The sequence below is a fragment of the Physeter macrocephalus genome, chromosome 9 (assembly GCF_002837175.3).
Source record: "Physeter macrocephalus isolate SW-GA chromosome 9, ASM283717v5, whole genome shotgun sequence".
NCBI lineage: Eukaryota > Metazoa > Chordata > Mammalia > Artiodactyla > Physeteridae > Physeter > Physeter macrocephalus.
This window is the reverse complement of record NC_041222.1, coordinates 68467087-68482937: the sequence shown is the minus strand read 5'-3', so window position 1 is coordinate 68482937 and position 15851 is coordinate 68467087. Positions and strand designations below refer to the sequence as shown.

Sequence of the window (15851 nt, the reverse complement as noted above, 5' to 3'; positions counted from 1 at the left end):
GGCCACAACAGTGAGAGGCCCGCGTACCGCTAAAAAAAAAAAAAAAAAAAAAAAGAGCAAACCAAGTTCAAGGCCAAAGGCAAGTCCAGAGACCAGGTGTGGAATGGAGGGCAGAGCCAAGAGCTCAAAGCTGGTCAGACGTAGGGACTTGGGGGGTGTGGGGGTATGAAGATTGGGGACACTCTAGAGGGACCCAACAAGTGCCATGAACATCCTTGGTGTGTCCTAGATCTTGCCTTACCTTTAGTCAGTGTGTGGGGGGTGGGCACCGGCTTTAAAGGTCAAGCAGACGAACTGGAACAGCTGAAACCCCCCATCCCTGTGTCCCCTAGCAGCTGGTGACGTGAAAGGTGAGCGCCCCTGGGGGGATTCAGGCCACCCAGGAAGGAAGGGCTTGGGAGCTGGAAGTGTGTGCAGAGTCCCAGAGGAACATCTCCAGATTTCAGGGTAGTGGGTACTCATGGGCTTTGGAGTTAGACAGTCCTGGGTCCCAACCCCTCCACTATTTGCCAGCTGCGTGACCCGGGTAAGCTACTTAATTTTCTGAGTCTGTTTCTTTCCTCATTTATGAGATGGAAACAATAATAGTACGTAGACTTGTTACATGCTCACTAAATGTTGGCTTTTACTCTTAGTCCCAGGTCCATGGTCTAAGGCACCAGCAGAGAAAACACATCTCTCCTTGGGGCCTCAGAGTATTAGCTGACCTCTCAGTACCTCGGATCTGTGGCTCCCAAGGGTGTGGACTTTTTTTACCCTTCTCTCCTCACCCCTTTCCTTTTTTAAAATTATATTTCTGTGCCACCAAAGAGTAATATTTAGATGCCTCGTTGCATTTAGCAATTAAGCTGTGCTTTTATCCTTGGCAGAGAAAGTCACACTCCAAACATAACCAGATCTGTTAGATCTTAGAATCAGGCTGACTTGGTCCAAATCCCAGCCCTGCCACTGTTTACCTAAGTGGCCTGGAGCAAGTTAATCTGTGCTTGGTGTTAATTCATCTGTGATACAGGACTAGTAAAACCTACATCACAGACAGGTTGCGAAAGTAACACGTCAACCTCTGCTGTCGTGTCCGTGTGGTTCCAGGACTCCCCTTCTGATGGAAACATAATCAACACTTGAATATGGAGAATGGGGGATTCCATCACCTCTGGATCTCAGGCTTCTTTGATGCCTCTAGACCTTCTCCCAGCCTGGCAGCAGTGGTTTTCACTGGCCCCCACTTCAGCAGAGAAAACCACCTATCCGCTCTGGGTGGGGAGCTGCCCTCCACCTTTGGCCAGCTTTACATCACCCCACCCCCAAACCCCAGCATCTGTTGCCCAGACAGTCAGCTGCCAAGCTGTGCCCAAGTCTCTCCCTGGGTTCATTTGATATGTTGCCACTTTGTTTTGGAAGAAAAGCCAATATCAGTGCCGGACCCTGGGGAGGCAGATTCCTGCCTCTGCCAGCTGCCAGCTGTGTTCCGTCGCTCATCCTGCCCTCGGTGTCCCAGGTGATCCCGTTACAGAGTGTCTCTCAGCAGACAGCTGCCACTGGGACCCTGTGGCGGCACGGACAGCAAAACTCCAGGCTTGCTGGGGACTAGGGACATGCCCTGAGCGCAGCTCTGCAATTCTGCTGAAAGGCTGGTGGTCATGTCTGCCTTTTCCTGATAAGGGTAATTACTTGCCTTATAACAACAGCTAGATGTTCCAGATCTACAAAGCAGAGAGCGGGGCGGGGAGGTGTCATTCACTTTAGCAAGTGCTTACTCTGTCCTGGAGGTTGTAGGAGGGTTTTAGTCATGCTGACACTCCTGGCCATGCAAAAAAGGCCTTGTTTTGACTCCTTAATAGACAAAAAAACAAAAGTCACAGGGGTGTCACTTCTAATCCTCCTGACAATTGGCAATTTTACCTGCATCCTACATATGGAGAAACTGAAGCTCAGAGAGGTTAAATAACTTGTCTGTGGTCCTACGGCTGGAAAAGGAGCGGAATAGGAATTCAAAGGCTATTTAACTTTGGAATCCATGACGTCACTAGTTAAGAACAGTGTAAATACCAAAAGTTTAAGCAGTGTCTGAGAGGTGGAAAGGAAGTGGGCTTGGGATTCTGCTATTTGTTGCTCTGACCAAGCTGGGAGTAGTGGTCATCAGACAGGAAATCTGGGTGATTCCTCTGCCCCCTCTCCCAGTCTGTGTTATGAAAAACAACCCCCAACTCTTACCTTCCCTCAAGGAGATGAGGTGACAATAAGTATAATGCGAAGCTTCCATGAAGTTTTGTTGCATTTGCTCACCTCAGAAACAGTGTAGCTCAGAAAAAGTTTGGATCAGAATTTGCAGACTGGTAGTCTGCAGGCCGAGTTATACTAGGAAGATGTTTTGTTTTGACCTGCGGTAGTTTTTCTTTTTTTTCTTTTCTTTTTTTCTGCGGTACGCGGGCCTCTCACTGTTGTGGCCTCTCCCATCGCGGAGCACAGGCTCCGGATGCGCAGGCTCAGCGGCCATGGCTCACGGGCCCAGCCGCTCCGAGGCATGTGGGATCTTCCCAGACCGGGGCATGAACCCGTGTCCCCTGCATCGGCAGGTGGATTCTCAACCACTGCACCACCAGGGAAGCCCTTCTTCTTTTTTAAATGTCAGGTTAATTGCTATCATTTTAAAAATAGAACTCCAGATGGTTCATATAGAACCCCAGATTTCTGAATCATCTTGCAAAACCAGATCTCACAGCCCTGGGCCTCTGTCGCCATCTGGTCACCACTGACTGAGTTGTGCAGTGGCTGCTTCCTTTGGTGAGAAAGGGCTTTCTAATTTGCTGTGGTCCTCACCGCTCCCTATTACTCTGTGTCAAGGAGTGCCAGTCTCCCTGGATCATTGCCCTCCTTCTACCAGTTTTCTTATATTAGAGATAAGAGGAAAAGGAACTTTCTTGGGCTCTAAAAAGTGGGAAAAGTAGAAAAGCGAGAAGGGAGAGTGCCTGTTTCTATCTAAAAATAAATGTTTCTGTGCGTTTATCTGCACCAAAAAAGATATAACCAAAGAAATAAACCTGGCCCTCCTTGTTCATATTTTTGGTCTTTTCGTGGTTGTCGGTGTTTGAATTTAACACCATTTTAGCCACTTTTTCGGACAATGTCCAATGCAGCTGCCCACACAGAGCCAGGCATCTGCAGGCTGGCCCAGAAGCCCAGGTCCAGGACTGTTCTCCAGCCTCACTTGTGTGCTCAGGGCCTGCCAGAGCTTCCCCATCATGGTTTTGTTCCCTTTTTCCCTTTCTCTAGGTGTTCCCTTCCCAAAGAATTTCCTGCAGATCTGCAAGAAGATCCTGTGTCGCCTCTTCCGGGTCTTCGTCCACGTCTACATCCACCACTTCGACCGGGTCATTGTGATGGGCGCGGAGGCCCACGTCAACACCTGCTACAAACACTTCTATTACTTCGTCACTGAGATGAACCTCATAGACCGCAAGGAGCTGGAGCCCTTGGTAAGTGTCACTGTGCAGTGGCGGCACCCAGGTCACCCCAGGAGCTCAGCCACTTGTCACAGAACACTGCCTCGCCCGTGCAAACTGATGGCCAGCTCCTAACCAGAGGATTGCAGAATTGGGCAGGAGTTAGAGGTCAGCTAAAGGGCAGGAGATGCCAAGATGTGCGCGGCCATCAAACAGAGGTCTTACATTTCTCCCTGGGATTGTCATGGTTTGGGCCAGAGGAAGTAGCTTTAATTCTCAGCTCCAAAACCAGTCACCTATTCACTTAACCCCTTAAATGGGCATCTTTGAGCTCTATGTCATCTCTTACACTGTTTTCCAAAGAAGGAAAGAAACGTTTCTTCAGTCAGTGAATAAATATTCAGCACCTACTGGGTGGCACCTGCTAGATACACAAAGTCAAGTTAAACTATTTTTGAGTAGCTTTTACTCCAGAGATATAGAGAGAGGTGAGCCCAAGATGAGAATACAGTATCATTGGGACTTTGCTTTTCATACTGAATCTCCTGCAATGCAGTTTTAATGGAATATATGAGAATCCAGAACACTTGGTTAAAAAAACTTTACTATTATTGTTTAAGTGAGCGGGCAGTCCTTTCATTTTCTTTATAGGCTATCTTTACAGTAGGACTCAAACTGTGCTTTGGAAGCAAGGGCCCCCAAAAACCCTACATCTTTTGTGACATATATCATACTATGGTACCCTCATCACAGCTATCCCTAGCAACTCTATCTAGTACCGTCTTATCCAGTATAATCAGTGCTTTATTGTAAAATCATGCTTTTTTCCTAAAACAGTTAAAAGTGGCAGTTTTGCTAAATATAACTGACAGAGCAACTTAATTTCATCCAACTCCATTTGAACAATGGCCTGAGCACAGGGGCCAGACCTGTCTTTTGCTAGCCTGTCTTCCTTTCTCTTGATGTACACGTTTTTAAAATATAGGTTTTCTAAATTATTTATGTATGGTGAGGCCAACACATCAAGAGATGACTGCCAAAGCAGCTCTACTCCAATAAAAACTAATTAAAAAAAAAAAAAGAGAGATGACTGCCATTGAAAAGATAGTTTTGGGGCTTCCCTGGTGGCGCAGCGGTTGCGCGTCCGCCTGCCGTTGTAGCGGAACCGGGTTCGCGCCCCGGTCTGGGAGGATCCCACATGCCGCGGAGCGGCTGGGCCCGTGAGCCATGGCCGCTGAGCCTGCGCGTCCGGAGCCTATGCTCCGCAACGGGAGAGGCCACAACAGAGGGAGGCCCGCATACCACAAAAAAAAAAAAAAAGAAAGAAAAGATAGTTTGTTTTACTCACAGATCCCAAGAGAAGGGGGTATACCACGGCATGAGGACCACATGGGGAAGGATGCAGACTGGTCAGGGAAAATACGGGCAGGAGCCTTTCTTGTGGTTTCCCTGGGAAGGAATGGGCGAGGCAGGGTAAGAAGGCTAAACACGGACTAATTTGAGTAATTTCAGCAGGTTCTGGGGCAGGGGGGGCTGCCCCTAGCTGGTCACCTGGTGCTATGGTGATTAGGCCAAAGGGATTTTAGCCCTAAGAGGCCATAGCGGAGGTGGTTGGGAAAGTGGGCTCTGGATTGGTTGGTTTGTGTTGATTGGTGAGTAAACAGCTCAAGGATGAGTTGTCTACTATCTCTAGAAATTGGGTAGCCCTGGAAAGAGCAATCCCTCCCTTTTCATCAAGGCCCCAGATATTCAAGAATCAAAACACAAAAACCAAAAGACATGTTTAATACAGTAGAGTGCCTGTATCTGGCAAAGAAGATGTTGGGGAATTTTATATATCACCTTTAGAGTTTCTCAACTTGAAATCTATAATTACGCTTTGAGAATACACGGCAAAAAAACCATTTTTTTCTGTGTGTCACTCAAGAGTTGTGGAACAAAGCAAGACTCGCTGGGTACAAGTGAGATACATCATTGGCTAAAGCATTTATTTTCTTCATTTTCTTTCACAACCACTTTCTAGAAAGCTCTTGGCAAGAACTAAGTTGTCTCTGAATTCAGTTGGACGAGTAGTGTGGAAAGAAACTAAAACATAATCATGGTGAGGTTTTTCTCATCTGTCTTGTATAAAGTCTGTTGTGGGTAAACAGAAAAGGTTGTGCAAACAGCAAAAGGGAGTTACAGGCCTGAAAGGAGTTGATAAAGCTAATTTCAGAAAATGTTAAGGACAGAGTGGATAGGGGCAGGTGAATGAAGAGGGTGGAGTAAGCACTCTGATCTCCAGGAGAACATGGGTCTCTTTCTGGGGAGTTTTGTTCAGTTGCTTTCAGATGACATGTTCAGGTGGAGGGGAAACACCTTCCCTAAAGGTCCACTGGAAGGAAGAGGCTCTCCTCAGCACTCAAGTTTGGGTTTCTCTGAGTTAAAGGAGCAGAAACATGTGATGGAGAGAGCTGAATGTTAATTTCTTCTCTACGTTCGGAAGCATGAAGGCCATTGTAGAACAAAGCCGAGTGTAAGTTAACAAGTAGATAACGCCTTCCTTTGCCATCAGAGCACTCTCAGTTACAGCGGACCCTTGAACAACATGGGTTTGAACTGCACAGGTCCACTTATACGCTATGTACTGCATTACTGCACCATCCAAGGTTGGTTGAATCTGTGGATGCAGACCCATAGATACGGAGGAAACTCAGTCATGGAGGGCCCAACTATAAATTATACTCGGATTGTCAATGGCATGGAGGGTTGGGGCCCCTTACCCCCACGTTGTTCAAGGGTCAACTGTACTTTCTACAACTGAAGAAGGGCCCCAGGGATTCTAACACCTGGCAGTGCCAGGAACTGACTTGAAGTCTGAGTCACAGAAAGGGCTGGAACAACCCAGTTATTCTATCAATAGATAAGAGCCTATTTCGGGGGATGGGGAACCAACTATGATTGGATTAACCAGGAATGATTAACAGTATGTGTGAGCAAGAAGGGATATCATTTTTTTTCCCAGAAGCTTATAGTTCTTCAAATTTTGCTTGAAACAGCCTACCTTTATGTTTTGTTAATTTTAATTACAGGGAGATTAATTTCAATGCTTGTACATATTAATAACAAGTGCTTTTAATGCTTAACCGTCTGAAATTATGTATTCATTTTACACAAATCAAAACCTATAAAGTAACAGAAAAAGATATTGAGAATGTTTCTGAAGACAGTCATTATCTTAGCACAGTTCAATGTCCACTAAGAATATTGCACTTGTGGATTGTTATTACTGAAACGAGCACTTTCAATATGGAAAGTGCTGGAATACCTAACTTCTAAGTCTACTATTACAATGCTGTAGTTTTAAAATCAGTCATATTATATCAAATCAATACATATGTATTTGATTTGCATATATCAAGTACCCTATATATGCAAGGCAAGTTGCTCAGATGTTCTAATTGTATAAGAAAGATAAGCTTTTGAGAATTGACAGATGCAGTCTAAAAAAATATAAAATAATGACTGTCACTCATCTTTGGTCCTTGAAGGATGATGAAGTCAGGCATTTGGTTTCCTGTTCTAGTACCTTCTTTAGAATCTAATGCAACTAGGGGCCAGAAGGGCAGCACTTGTCAGGCCAGTTTCCTTTTGAACGTCAGCAGCTCCAGAGTCGCCACACCTCCAGTGAGACATTCCCGATGTCATGCCTCGGGATTCCACAGTATAGGATGCAGAAGCCCCACCTCATGTTTCCCTCCGCCATGTTCCCGCCACACACAGCCATGCTCCTCAGCCGGCCCTGTTACTTTTGTCTGATGTTGGCTGAGTGCCCAACACACTGGTTGTGTTGAGGGTACAGCACCCCGCAAGGGTAGGAGATTCAGTCTCAGACAGTGCTCAACACAAGGCTCAGACTCTCTGGGTTCAAACCCTGGACCCTTCATTCACTAACTTGCAATTTCGAGCAAGGTTTTTCAAAGCCTCATTTTGCTCATTTGTAGAATAGGTATAATAATAGAATTGTAAAAACTAAATGGGTTAGTCACCCGATAGGTGCTTAAGAAATGTTGGCTGTTAAATGAGATAACGAATGTACAGTGGCTGTCATATAGTAAGCAGAGGTACCCTAATTCTCCCTTCCCCAGCTCCCATGGCCTTTTGCCATCTTGGGGATCCCCTAGGTAGCCTTGTAGCAGATATAGTTCATTGTATTTGTATTAGTGTCTCCCACAGGATTGTCAACTCTTTGAGGGCTGGGAGTAAACAGGACATATGCTTGTATTGCCTGTGTTGCCAAGTACCTAATAAATGCTTAGTGTGTTTTTGAATCCAGAAGAGTACTTTGAGGATGATCCCCTTTCAAAGGGATTACACACTAGTCATTCCTTCTTTGGTGCCACCCTCATCTCAGAACATGCCTGCAGACCTCCACTTATCCACTGTTGGAAATAAAGCTTCATGCTATCAGGTTAGCAGTAGAGATTAAAAGCAAAATAAGATGCAGAGCAGTAAAGGGGTGCATCCTCAGCCTCAGGCCTGACAGAGAAAGCTGGGACGCCAGCTCCGTCAGTTCCCTGATCCATATTCCAACTATATCACCTAGGAGGATGTCGAATGCTCTCACACTGTCTGTGTGTCCTGGTGGGCCAGGTGTACAGTGACCAATCCTCCCAGATTTAGCACAAAAGAATCCCATGTCTTGGGAAAACTCTGTCCCTGGCAAACGGGGACAGTTGGTCACTCTCTCAGGCCTCTGAGGGGGAATACAGCTTGGAATTCTGAAGCTGGGAAGAGGTCACCCTGGCAGCCCAGTGAGGAAGGCCAGCACGTCCATCTGTCCACAGGGTTTGCCTCATGGCTCCCGTTGGGACCTGCTGGTCAGCAGCGGCCTGGGAACCCAGAGAAATACATGATTTCATTTGGTCTCCAACAGCGAGGGGGAGGCTGGAGCATTGACAGACACGGACGTGACAAATGATCTATTTTTCATGTAAATGCAACAGCTGAAGATGACTTGAACTCGAGCAAGTTCACAGTTGGAGAAAATGAGCCCAAATGATAATTAGCAAATGGACCAGGCCCTGATTGAATAAGCAGGCTGCTGTTGGCCCTGGGCAGCCTGGGAGTCAGCTGACAGAATGGAGCTAATCAGGATTATCATTAGCAAGCACAGAGAGCAGCAGTATTTTGTTAGCCTTTCACTAAAAACAAAAGCAGATTCAGAGGGCTGTTAGCGATACAGAAGCTGGCAAATTAAGAGCAGATGAGGGAGGAGGAGGAGAGAGGTTGGCGAGGCAGGGGAGGAAAGACAGGAGAGTCCTTGTTCACCCTAAGGCACCTGCTGACCCCTGGGTGACCTTGGTCCAGCAGTTTCACCTTCTCTCTCCAGGGATCCATTTCCTTATTTCTAACAATGAAAGTGATTATACCATCACCCACTTGTAGAGCTGCTGCCATAAAACCAAATGTTAGCACAGGGCTGTTCGGTTACCTTACAGCAGGGCACTTGGGCCATAGGAGCTTTCTAATTAAGTCAGTGTTTCTCATTAGGGGTCCACAAACCAGCAGCATCAGAATGTCCTGGAAGTGGTATTTTAAAATGTGCATACCTGGGCCTCACCCTGGATACACCAAATCGGAATTATTGAGGTTAGTGCCTAGTACCAAGCACCCTCGGTCTGCATCTCAAACTTCAGTGTGCATATGAATCACTTTGGCATCTCGCCAAACTGCAGATTCTGATTCAGTACCCCTGATGGCAGCGTAGTTCATTTTGCTCCCAGGTGATGTCAATGTTGCTGGTTCTCAGACCACTCTCTGAGGGGCACGACTCTAGAGGACAATTACTCTCAAATTTGAAAATTACTATTGTTAGCACATCATCCCTTCTTCTTCTCTAGGATGGGGGGGCGGTCAGCTCAGTGAGGTGGGAAGGAAAGCAAAGAAGAAAAATCTAAGGATTAGCACCAGCCAAGAGTATTCCTCAAAATGTCAGTCCCGAGTAATAATCAGTGAAAACAGTTTTTCTTTTCCTGATCAAATGAGTTTTCGAAACGCTACATCATCTCCACCCCTGAAGACTCACGATGGACGATCATAGATCAAAGGCCTTGCGAAGTCATCCAGTGAAGAAACTGGTTCGGTTTTGTGTAGCACCCCCTGCCCCCCATTTAGCTGCATTTGGCTGCTGAAATCTTTTTTCTTTTGTCATCACTCATTGACATCTTATGGAGATTGTGATCTGTGGAACAAAGCGGGGACAACACTGTTCAGCTCTGTGATGTGTTTCTGGATTTTGAGTTTCCCCTCCATGCCTCCGCCCTGGCCCCAGCCGTACACTCACCACTGCTGCATGGGGTGAGGAAGAAAGAAGCCTTGGAGAGGGAGATGGGAAGGAAGTGAGACTCCTCATACGGGAGGGCTTCACGGAAAGAAAAGTAACTCAGCCTCATTCATCTTCACTCCTCAACCCTCCCACTTCCCTGTATGACACCCCATCACTGAGTTTTTACCATGTGGCTGGCATGCACACATTTTCAAGAAATAAACGATAGCTCCGTTTCTTGAGTTCCAGGTGTTCCCTTACATTCTTCACGTAAATTGTTTCCTCTGTTCCCCACACTTATTACCTTTACTTCAGACAGGTGTGGTGGGCAATTTCTCAACCTCCCTCGTTATTCTCTTTACTGCCATCTTATCATGCCCAAGCTTCCCCTCCTCCCCCAGTTTGTAGGCAGTGCCTGCTGGCTAATGATTGAGGTTCACGCACCAAAACCACTGCTTCAAAAATGGGTACTTTAGGGCCAGATGGAAGAACAACAGTTTGCAGACCAAAGACTTGGAAAGCCTTGTCTCATAAAGACCCAGCACAGCCCATCTAAGCCCAGGCATATGACGACCTTGCGTTCCCGTATGAGGTGGCCAGGTCATGCCCACGCTTCCCTTGGAGACGCTTGGGTGAGTGCAGTAGCCAGGATTGGCCAGATCAGGTCAGGACTGTGAAAAGAAGCAGAGCCTGTCACATGAGCCAGAGCTGCTCCCCCAAATAGCCAGCAATGAAGAGCCATTGTGGAGCTTTTGAAAGGATCTTTTCTTTTGAAACACCATCTGTGCAAAGGCCTCTGGGCTGCTTCTTGTCAGGCGGGTTCTTTCACTTTCAGCCAAATGGTTCCAACATGGACACAGGCACTGAAGAAGAAAGAGCTTCAGCCTGTGAGTCTGAAGCCTGGCAGTTTGGCCTTTACAAGGATGCTTCCACTATTATGTTACCACATTCGTTGTCTGATGCTGAGCAAGGCATTTAATATCTCTGGACCTCAGTCTTCCATATATGAATGAGATCATATCAAGAGTCCCCCCAGCTTGACTTACTGAGACTATGATCTTTGACATGGTGTGTCAACAGCCTTATTGTCTTTGGTCCAAGGTGACTTTCCTTTTTGCTTAGTGAGGCCTTCATGAATTAAAGCCTACCATGCCAGCCGAGTGGGTATACCTGGCACAGAGGGTTGCTGGAGTTGAGTTTGCATTCGTGGGACTTTGTCAAATTAGGTGGTGTGTGTGTGTGTGTGTGTGTGTGTGTGTCTGTCTGTCTCCAGCATGGCATCAGCTGGGGGTGGTTGTTCAGGGCAACCGAAACGCCCAGAGCTGAATAGGAGAGCCTGCCAGAGACCATTTTAGGAGCTTTGGCAGACATATTTTAAAGTGTCAATTTGAAAAATAGCAAAGGAATGTGGGATTATTTTCAATGAACTGCATTGTGCTGCGTTAGCAGGAATGGAGCAAAATCAGCTGCATGTCTTTGTGAGTTCTACTTATTCATCTTTTGCTGATGTCCAGTGAGCTTTTGCTTCTGGTTTGTACGATGGGAGGTGGTTGGTTTTTGGTTTTTCGTTTTGGGTTTTGTTTTGTTTTTTAACTGGGTCAGGGGTGAGATGTGGTCTGCTTTTTTTCAGGGCCTAAAATATAATCAATTAGAGTTGAATACGATGCCCATGGGAAAATCACAACACATAATATTAAGTAATAAAAACAAGATTCAAAACCGTATTGGAAAATCACTCTAATCATATGTCTGTCTATTAGTATGTCTACTAGAATCATCTAATCATAGATGAGAAAGGAAATATGGCAAAAAGAGTCAAGAGTAGTTCCCTCTTGGGTGATACTTTTGTATATGTGTCTACTTGGACTTTTCAAGTTTTCTGTAACAAACATGCATCACTTTTATAATAATCAGAAAAATCAAACCTTATGCTTTAAAAGGACTTACCAACACAGACCAAAGCTAAACATGACACGTGGCCTGTGTGCCCAGGACCAAGGGTTTTGAGTGAGCTCTTCCCTGTCTCTGGCCGTGCCCTCTCCTCCTCCTTCTCAGAGCTGTGGTGACAGAGATGCTTAGAGGAGCAAGGTGGTCTGCAGGTGACAGAGATGCTCCGAGGAACAGGCTAGCGTTGATGCACCCCTTTTGTGAATGTGGTTGGAGGCAGATGTGCACAATCACATGGGCTGAACAATTAAGCTTTCCCTGGATATGGGGTGATTGCTCCTGGAGTGGGGAGTTCAGCATCTTTGTAAACACTGAAGTGATGTTATCTTTATAATAGGTACACTTTCTTCATTTTGAAGCCTCTGTTTTAAGTGGGCAGATCTAAAGCACATGACGAAGTCTGTGGATCACTCACATGGAACGCATCCAGCACTTCAGGGACAGGCTTTGTCTGGGCACCTCACTGCAGAGGGTACCATGATCTTGACTGACGGTTTTGGTTGGCATTTCTCCCATCTAGATTCCTTTACCTAGCTAGATCTGAAGAGATTCTTGTTTTTTTCTAACTTCAAGTTTCAAAAGAGAATAGGAAGGATTTATTGAAAAGAGATTAACCCATACCATAGAATGGCCTATATACAGTGTTGTTTTTTTTTTTTTTTAATATTTATTTATTTATTTTTGACTGCATTGGGTCTTCGTTGCTGCGCGCAGGCTTTCTCTAGTTGCAGCGAGCAGGGGCTACTCTTCGTTGCAGTGCCCGGGATTCTCATTGTGGTGGCTTCTCTTGTTGCGGAGCGCGGGCTGTAGGCACGCAGGCTTCAGTAGTTGCGGCACGTGGGCTCAGTAGTTGTGGCTCACAGGCTGTAGAGCTCAGGGTCAGTAGTCATGGCACACAGGCTTAGTTGCTCCGCGGCATGTGGGATCTTCCGGACCAGAGCTCGAACCCGTGTCCCCTGCATTGGCAGGCGGATTCTTAACCACTGCGCCACCAGGGAAGCCCTATATATAATTTATTAAACTTAAGCGTAAGTGTATGTACAATAACTACAAATAATTTTTAGCTGAAACTATGGTGTGGGTCTAGAGTTAATTCCGATCCCTTCTTACTAAGGCACTAGCAAAACTAAAGACCGGAAGTGACTAAGGAAAATGTTTCTGTCCTGGTCTCAGTCAGGTTCTTGTTTTATCATTTTTCTTCTCAGAGAGGACCATTGACTTTTCCTATCCCCAGGGACCCATGCTTCATGCTCGTTTACACCACCTGTATCTCTCGATTGGTCATTCCTTTGTATGGGGTTTGATATTCTAATCACAACGAATTCTCAGTGTTTAGCTGCTTGGTTTAAATTTTTAAAGTACAGGATCTTAAAATATTAGTATATTTCAATAACTCTTATTATTTCTGTTCCAATTTGCTATTACATGCCCCTAATTCATATATGTCAGATTATCTTCTAGTTCGGCAGGTACCCAATACGGCAGCCTGAGAATACCTAGATTTGCCAGCCACACTCTGCCTTCTTTCTTTACCTTTGCTGAGTGGGAATGGTTTGTAGACTGCTTCTGATTTTGATTGGAAGTGAGACATTTCTAGACCATTCAATAAATATTTATTATCTGCTGACCATGTGCTAGAAATCGGGGTCCCTACTTTTCAAGGAATTCATGTCTTCCTCTTACCCTGTCATTATTTCAGCATCCTCCAAAGTATTTTTCCCGGAATCTACTAGTTCTAGGGGATGTCAAAGGTATTATGTGAAAAAGGGGTTCCATGGTCAAATGACTAGGGGAAACAGTGAGTTAATAAAGCTATTCCAGTTTCTTTAGTACCGTCATGCATCCGAATCCCCCAAGCAAGATATAGAACACACAGATATATTTGATCAGGGAGTTCTTTCTTTCCAGAGCATTTTGTGGGTCTAAGGCTTTGAAATACCCTTTGGGAAATACTGACTAAACAGTCTTAAACAATCTATGTTCCGTATTATAAAGGCAGCCCTCTTTTAGCTACTGAGGGTCTGTTAATAAGCATTTATTGAAAACCTCCTATATGTCAGACATGTGCTGAGCGCCAGTGTAAGATACATCTCCATTCTTCAAGAAGCTCATGGTTTTAAAGAATCCATGAAACCGCATTAATTAGAGCTGCAGTGTCCAATACAGTAGTCACTGGTCACCTGTGGCTATTTACATTTAAATTAATTAAAATTAAATAAAAACTAAAATTAGTTTCTTAATCTTACTAGTCACATTTCAAGTGCTCAAAAGCCACGTATGTCTAGTGGGTATTGTATTGGATAGTGAGCCTCTCCATCATCATGGAGTGTTCTGTCGGACACCACTGACTAAGAGGTTCCAGCCTCAAGTGTTACCTCCTACAATACTCTGTTAATACCCTGTCCCACCAATGGCTGCCAGATGTGTTCAGAATTGTGCCCCTGCTGCCTCAATGAGGCATTGCCATTTAGCTCTTTAAGCATCGATTATGGGCTGCTTCTCTTTGCTAGACCACTTCTCTCCCAGTTTACAGATAAAGAACAGATAAAACTCAAAACTGTATGTTCAGTGTTTCTCCCTAGGTCTCATGTCAGAATCTCCTTCTCAGGGGCTGCTCAGCGCCTCAGGAATGCTCGTAAATTACAAATCAATTACAAATTGTAATTACACTTTACTGTGTCTGCATTTTTGGAAATTGCTGCAGAATGTCAGTCACAGCAGGAATTAATTTATCTTTGTGAGCATTTGAATAAACGTGTGAACAGTCAGTATGGCTTGATGCCCATATATAAGCCTGCCAAATTTTGTCTGCTATGTGTGGTCTAGACTAGTTCAAATTTCCCGGCAGACAAGAGTAGATTCTTTGTCAAATGAGTATTAGCTTGGGATTTGAATGCAGGAAGGTTTTACTTACTGAAATATAACAATATATCTTCTCTCACCACTCACCAGTCTTACCACAATAAAAGCATGAGGATAAGGTTATAGGCAGTCCTTATCCTAAGGACTTGTGTAGTCACTGTGTGGGCTTCAGGACACCTCTTACCATGAGATAATTTTGTGCATAAAGGTTAGCTATCCAAGCCACCAACAAGGCTAGTTAGGCCATAATGTCATACTAGAACACGGTACTAATCAGTATGAGTTCCATGAGGTTAGTGCTAATAGATTCGTACTGTGTTGTGAATCTGAGTGTAACTGGACCAGTAATTTAGAATAAATGCATACAGGTAGATCTGGATGAAGAGAGAGATGCAGATGACTTCAAAAGGGAGCTTCCTAGAGTTCCCTGAAAGAGCCATGTCCCTTCACCTCCAGGCTATAAGTACATGCCAGTCCCTCGGCCTCCACATCTCCTAAGTCCTGCTCGTCCTGCAAGCCTCCTCTCCCTCAGAGATGATGTCCCTTCACTATTCACCACGTTAGGTCCCTGCCAGCTGCTCCCAGAGCTCCCTGACCCCAAAGAGGGCAACCACGATGGAAGCTACAGAATCTCTAAGGCTTAGTGTCAGAAGTGACAAACCACCCTTCCACCACTTGCCATTCATCAGAAGTGAGTCACTAAGTCCAGCCCACACTGAAAGGGGGAGAAAATTAAGTTTCCTCTCTCTTGAAAAGAGGAATATCTAAGAATTTGTGGGACTTCCCTGGTGACGCAGTGGTTAAGAATCCGCCTGCCAATGCAAGGAACATGGGTTCCAGCCCTGGTCCAAGAAGATTCCACATGCCGCGGAGCAACTAAGCCTGTGCGCCACAACTACTGAGCCTGCGCTCTAGAGCCTGCGAGCCACAACTACTGAGCCTGCGCGCCTAGAGCGCATGCTCTGCAACACAAGAAGCCACCGCAATAAGAAGCCCACGCACCGCAACAAAGAGTATCCCCTGCTTGCCACAACTAGAGAAAGCTTGTGTGCAGCAACGAAGACTCAATGCAGCCAAGAAATAAATAAATTAATTTATTTATTTAAAAAAGAAAAGAATTTGTGGGCATACTACTATGTATAAAATAGATAACCAATGAGAACCTACTGTACAGCACAGGGAACTCTACTCAATGCTCTGTGGTGACCTAAATGGGAAGGAAATCTAAAAAACAGGGAATATATATATATATATATATATATATATATCTGTTACTCTTTGCTGTGCAGCAG

At 45.3% G+C, this 15851-nt stretch overlaps 1 protein-coding gene across 4 annotated transcripts in view; it reads left to right on the top strand.

Moving 5' to 3' along the window:
* MOB3B (MOB kinase activator 3B) overlaps positions 1 to 15851 on the top strand; it is a 213633-nt gene that overhangs the window by 175845 nt on the left and 21937 nt on the right. For 3 of the 4 annotated variants that reach the window (XM_055087230.1, XM_055087231.1, XM_024132914.2), the window contains exon 3: positions 3274 to 3862. In XM_055087230.1, the coding sequence (XP_054943205.1) occupies positions 3274 to 3578 (305 nt within the window). In that variant the 3' untranslated portion in view covers positions 3579 to 3862. Of the gene's footprint in view, positions 1 to 3273; positions 3863 to 15851 lie in introns of those variants that run through there. The other variant, XM_055087232.1, reaches the window with a different exon arrangement.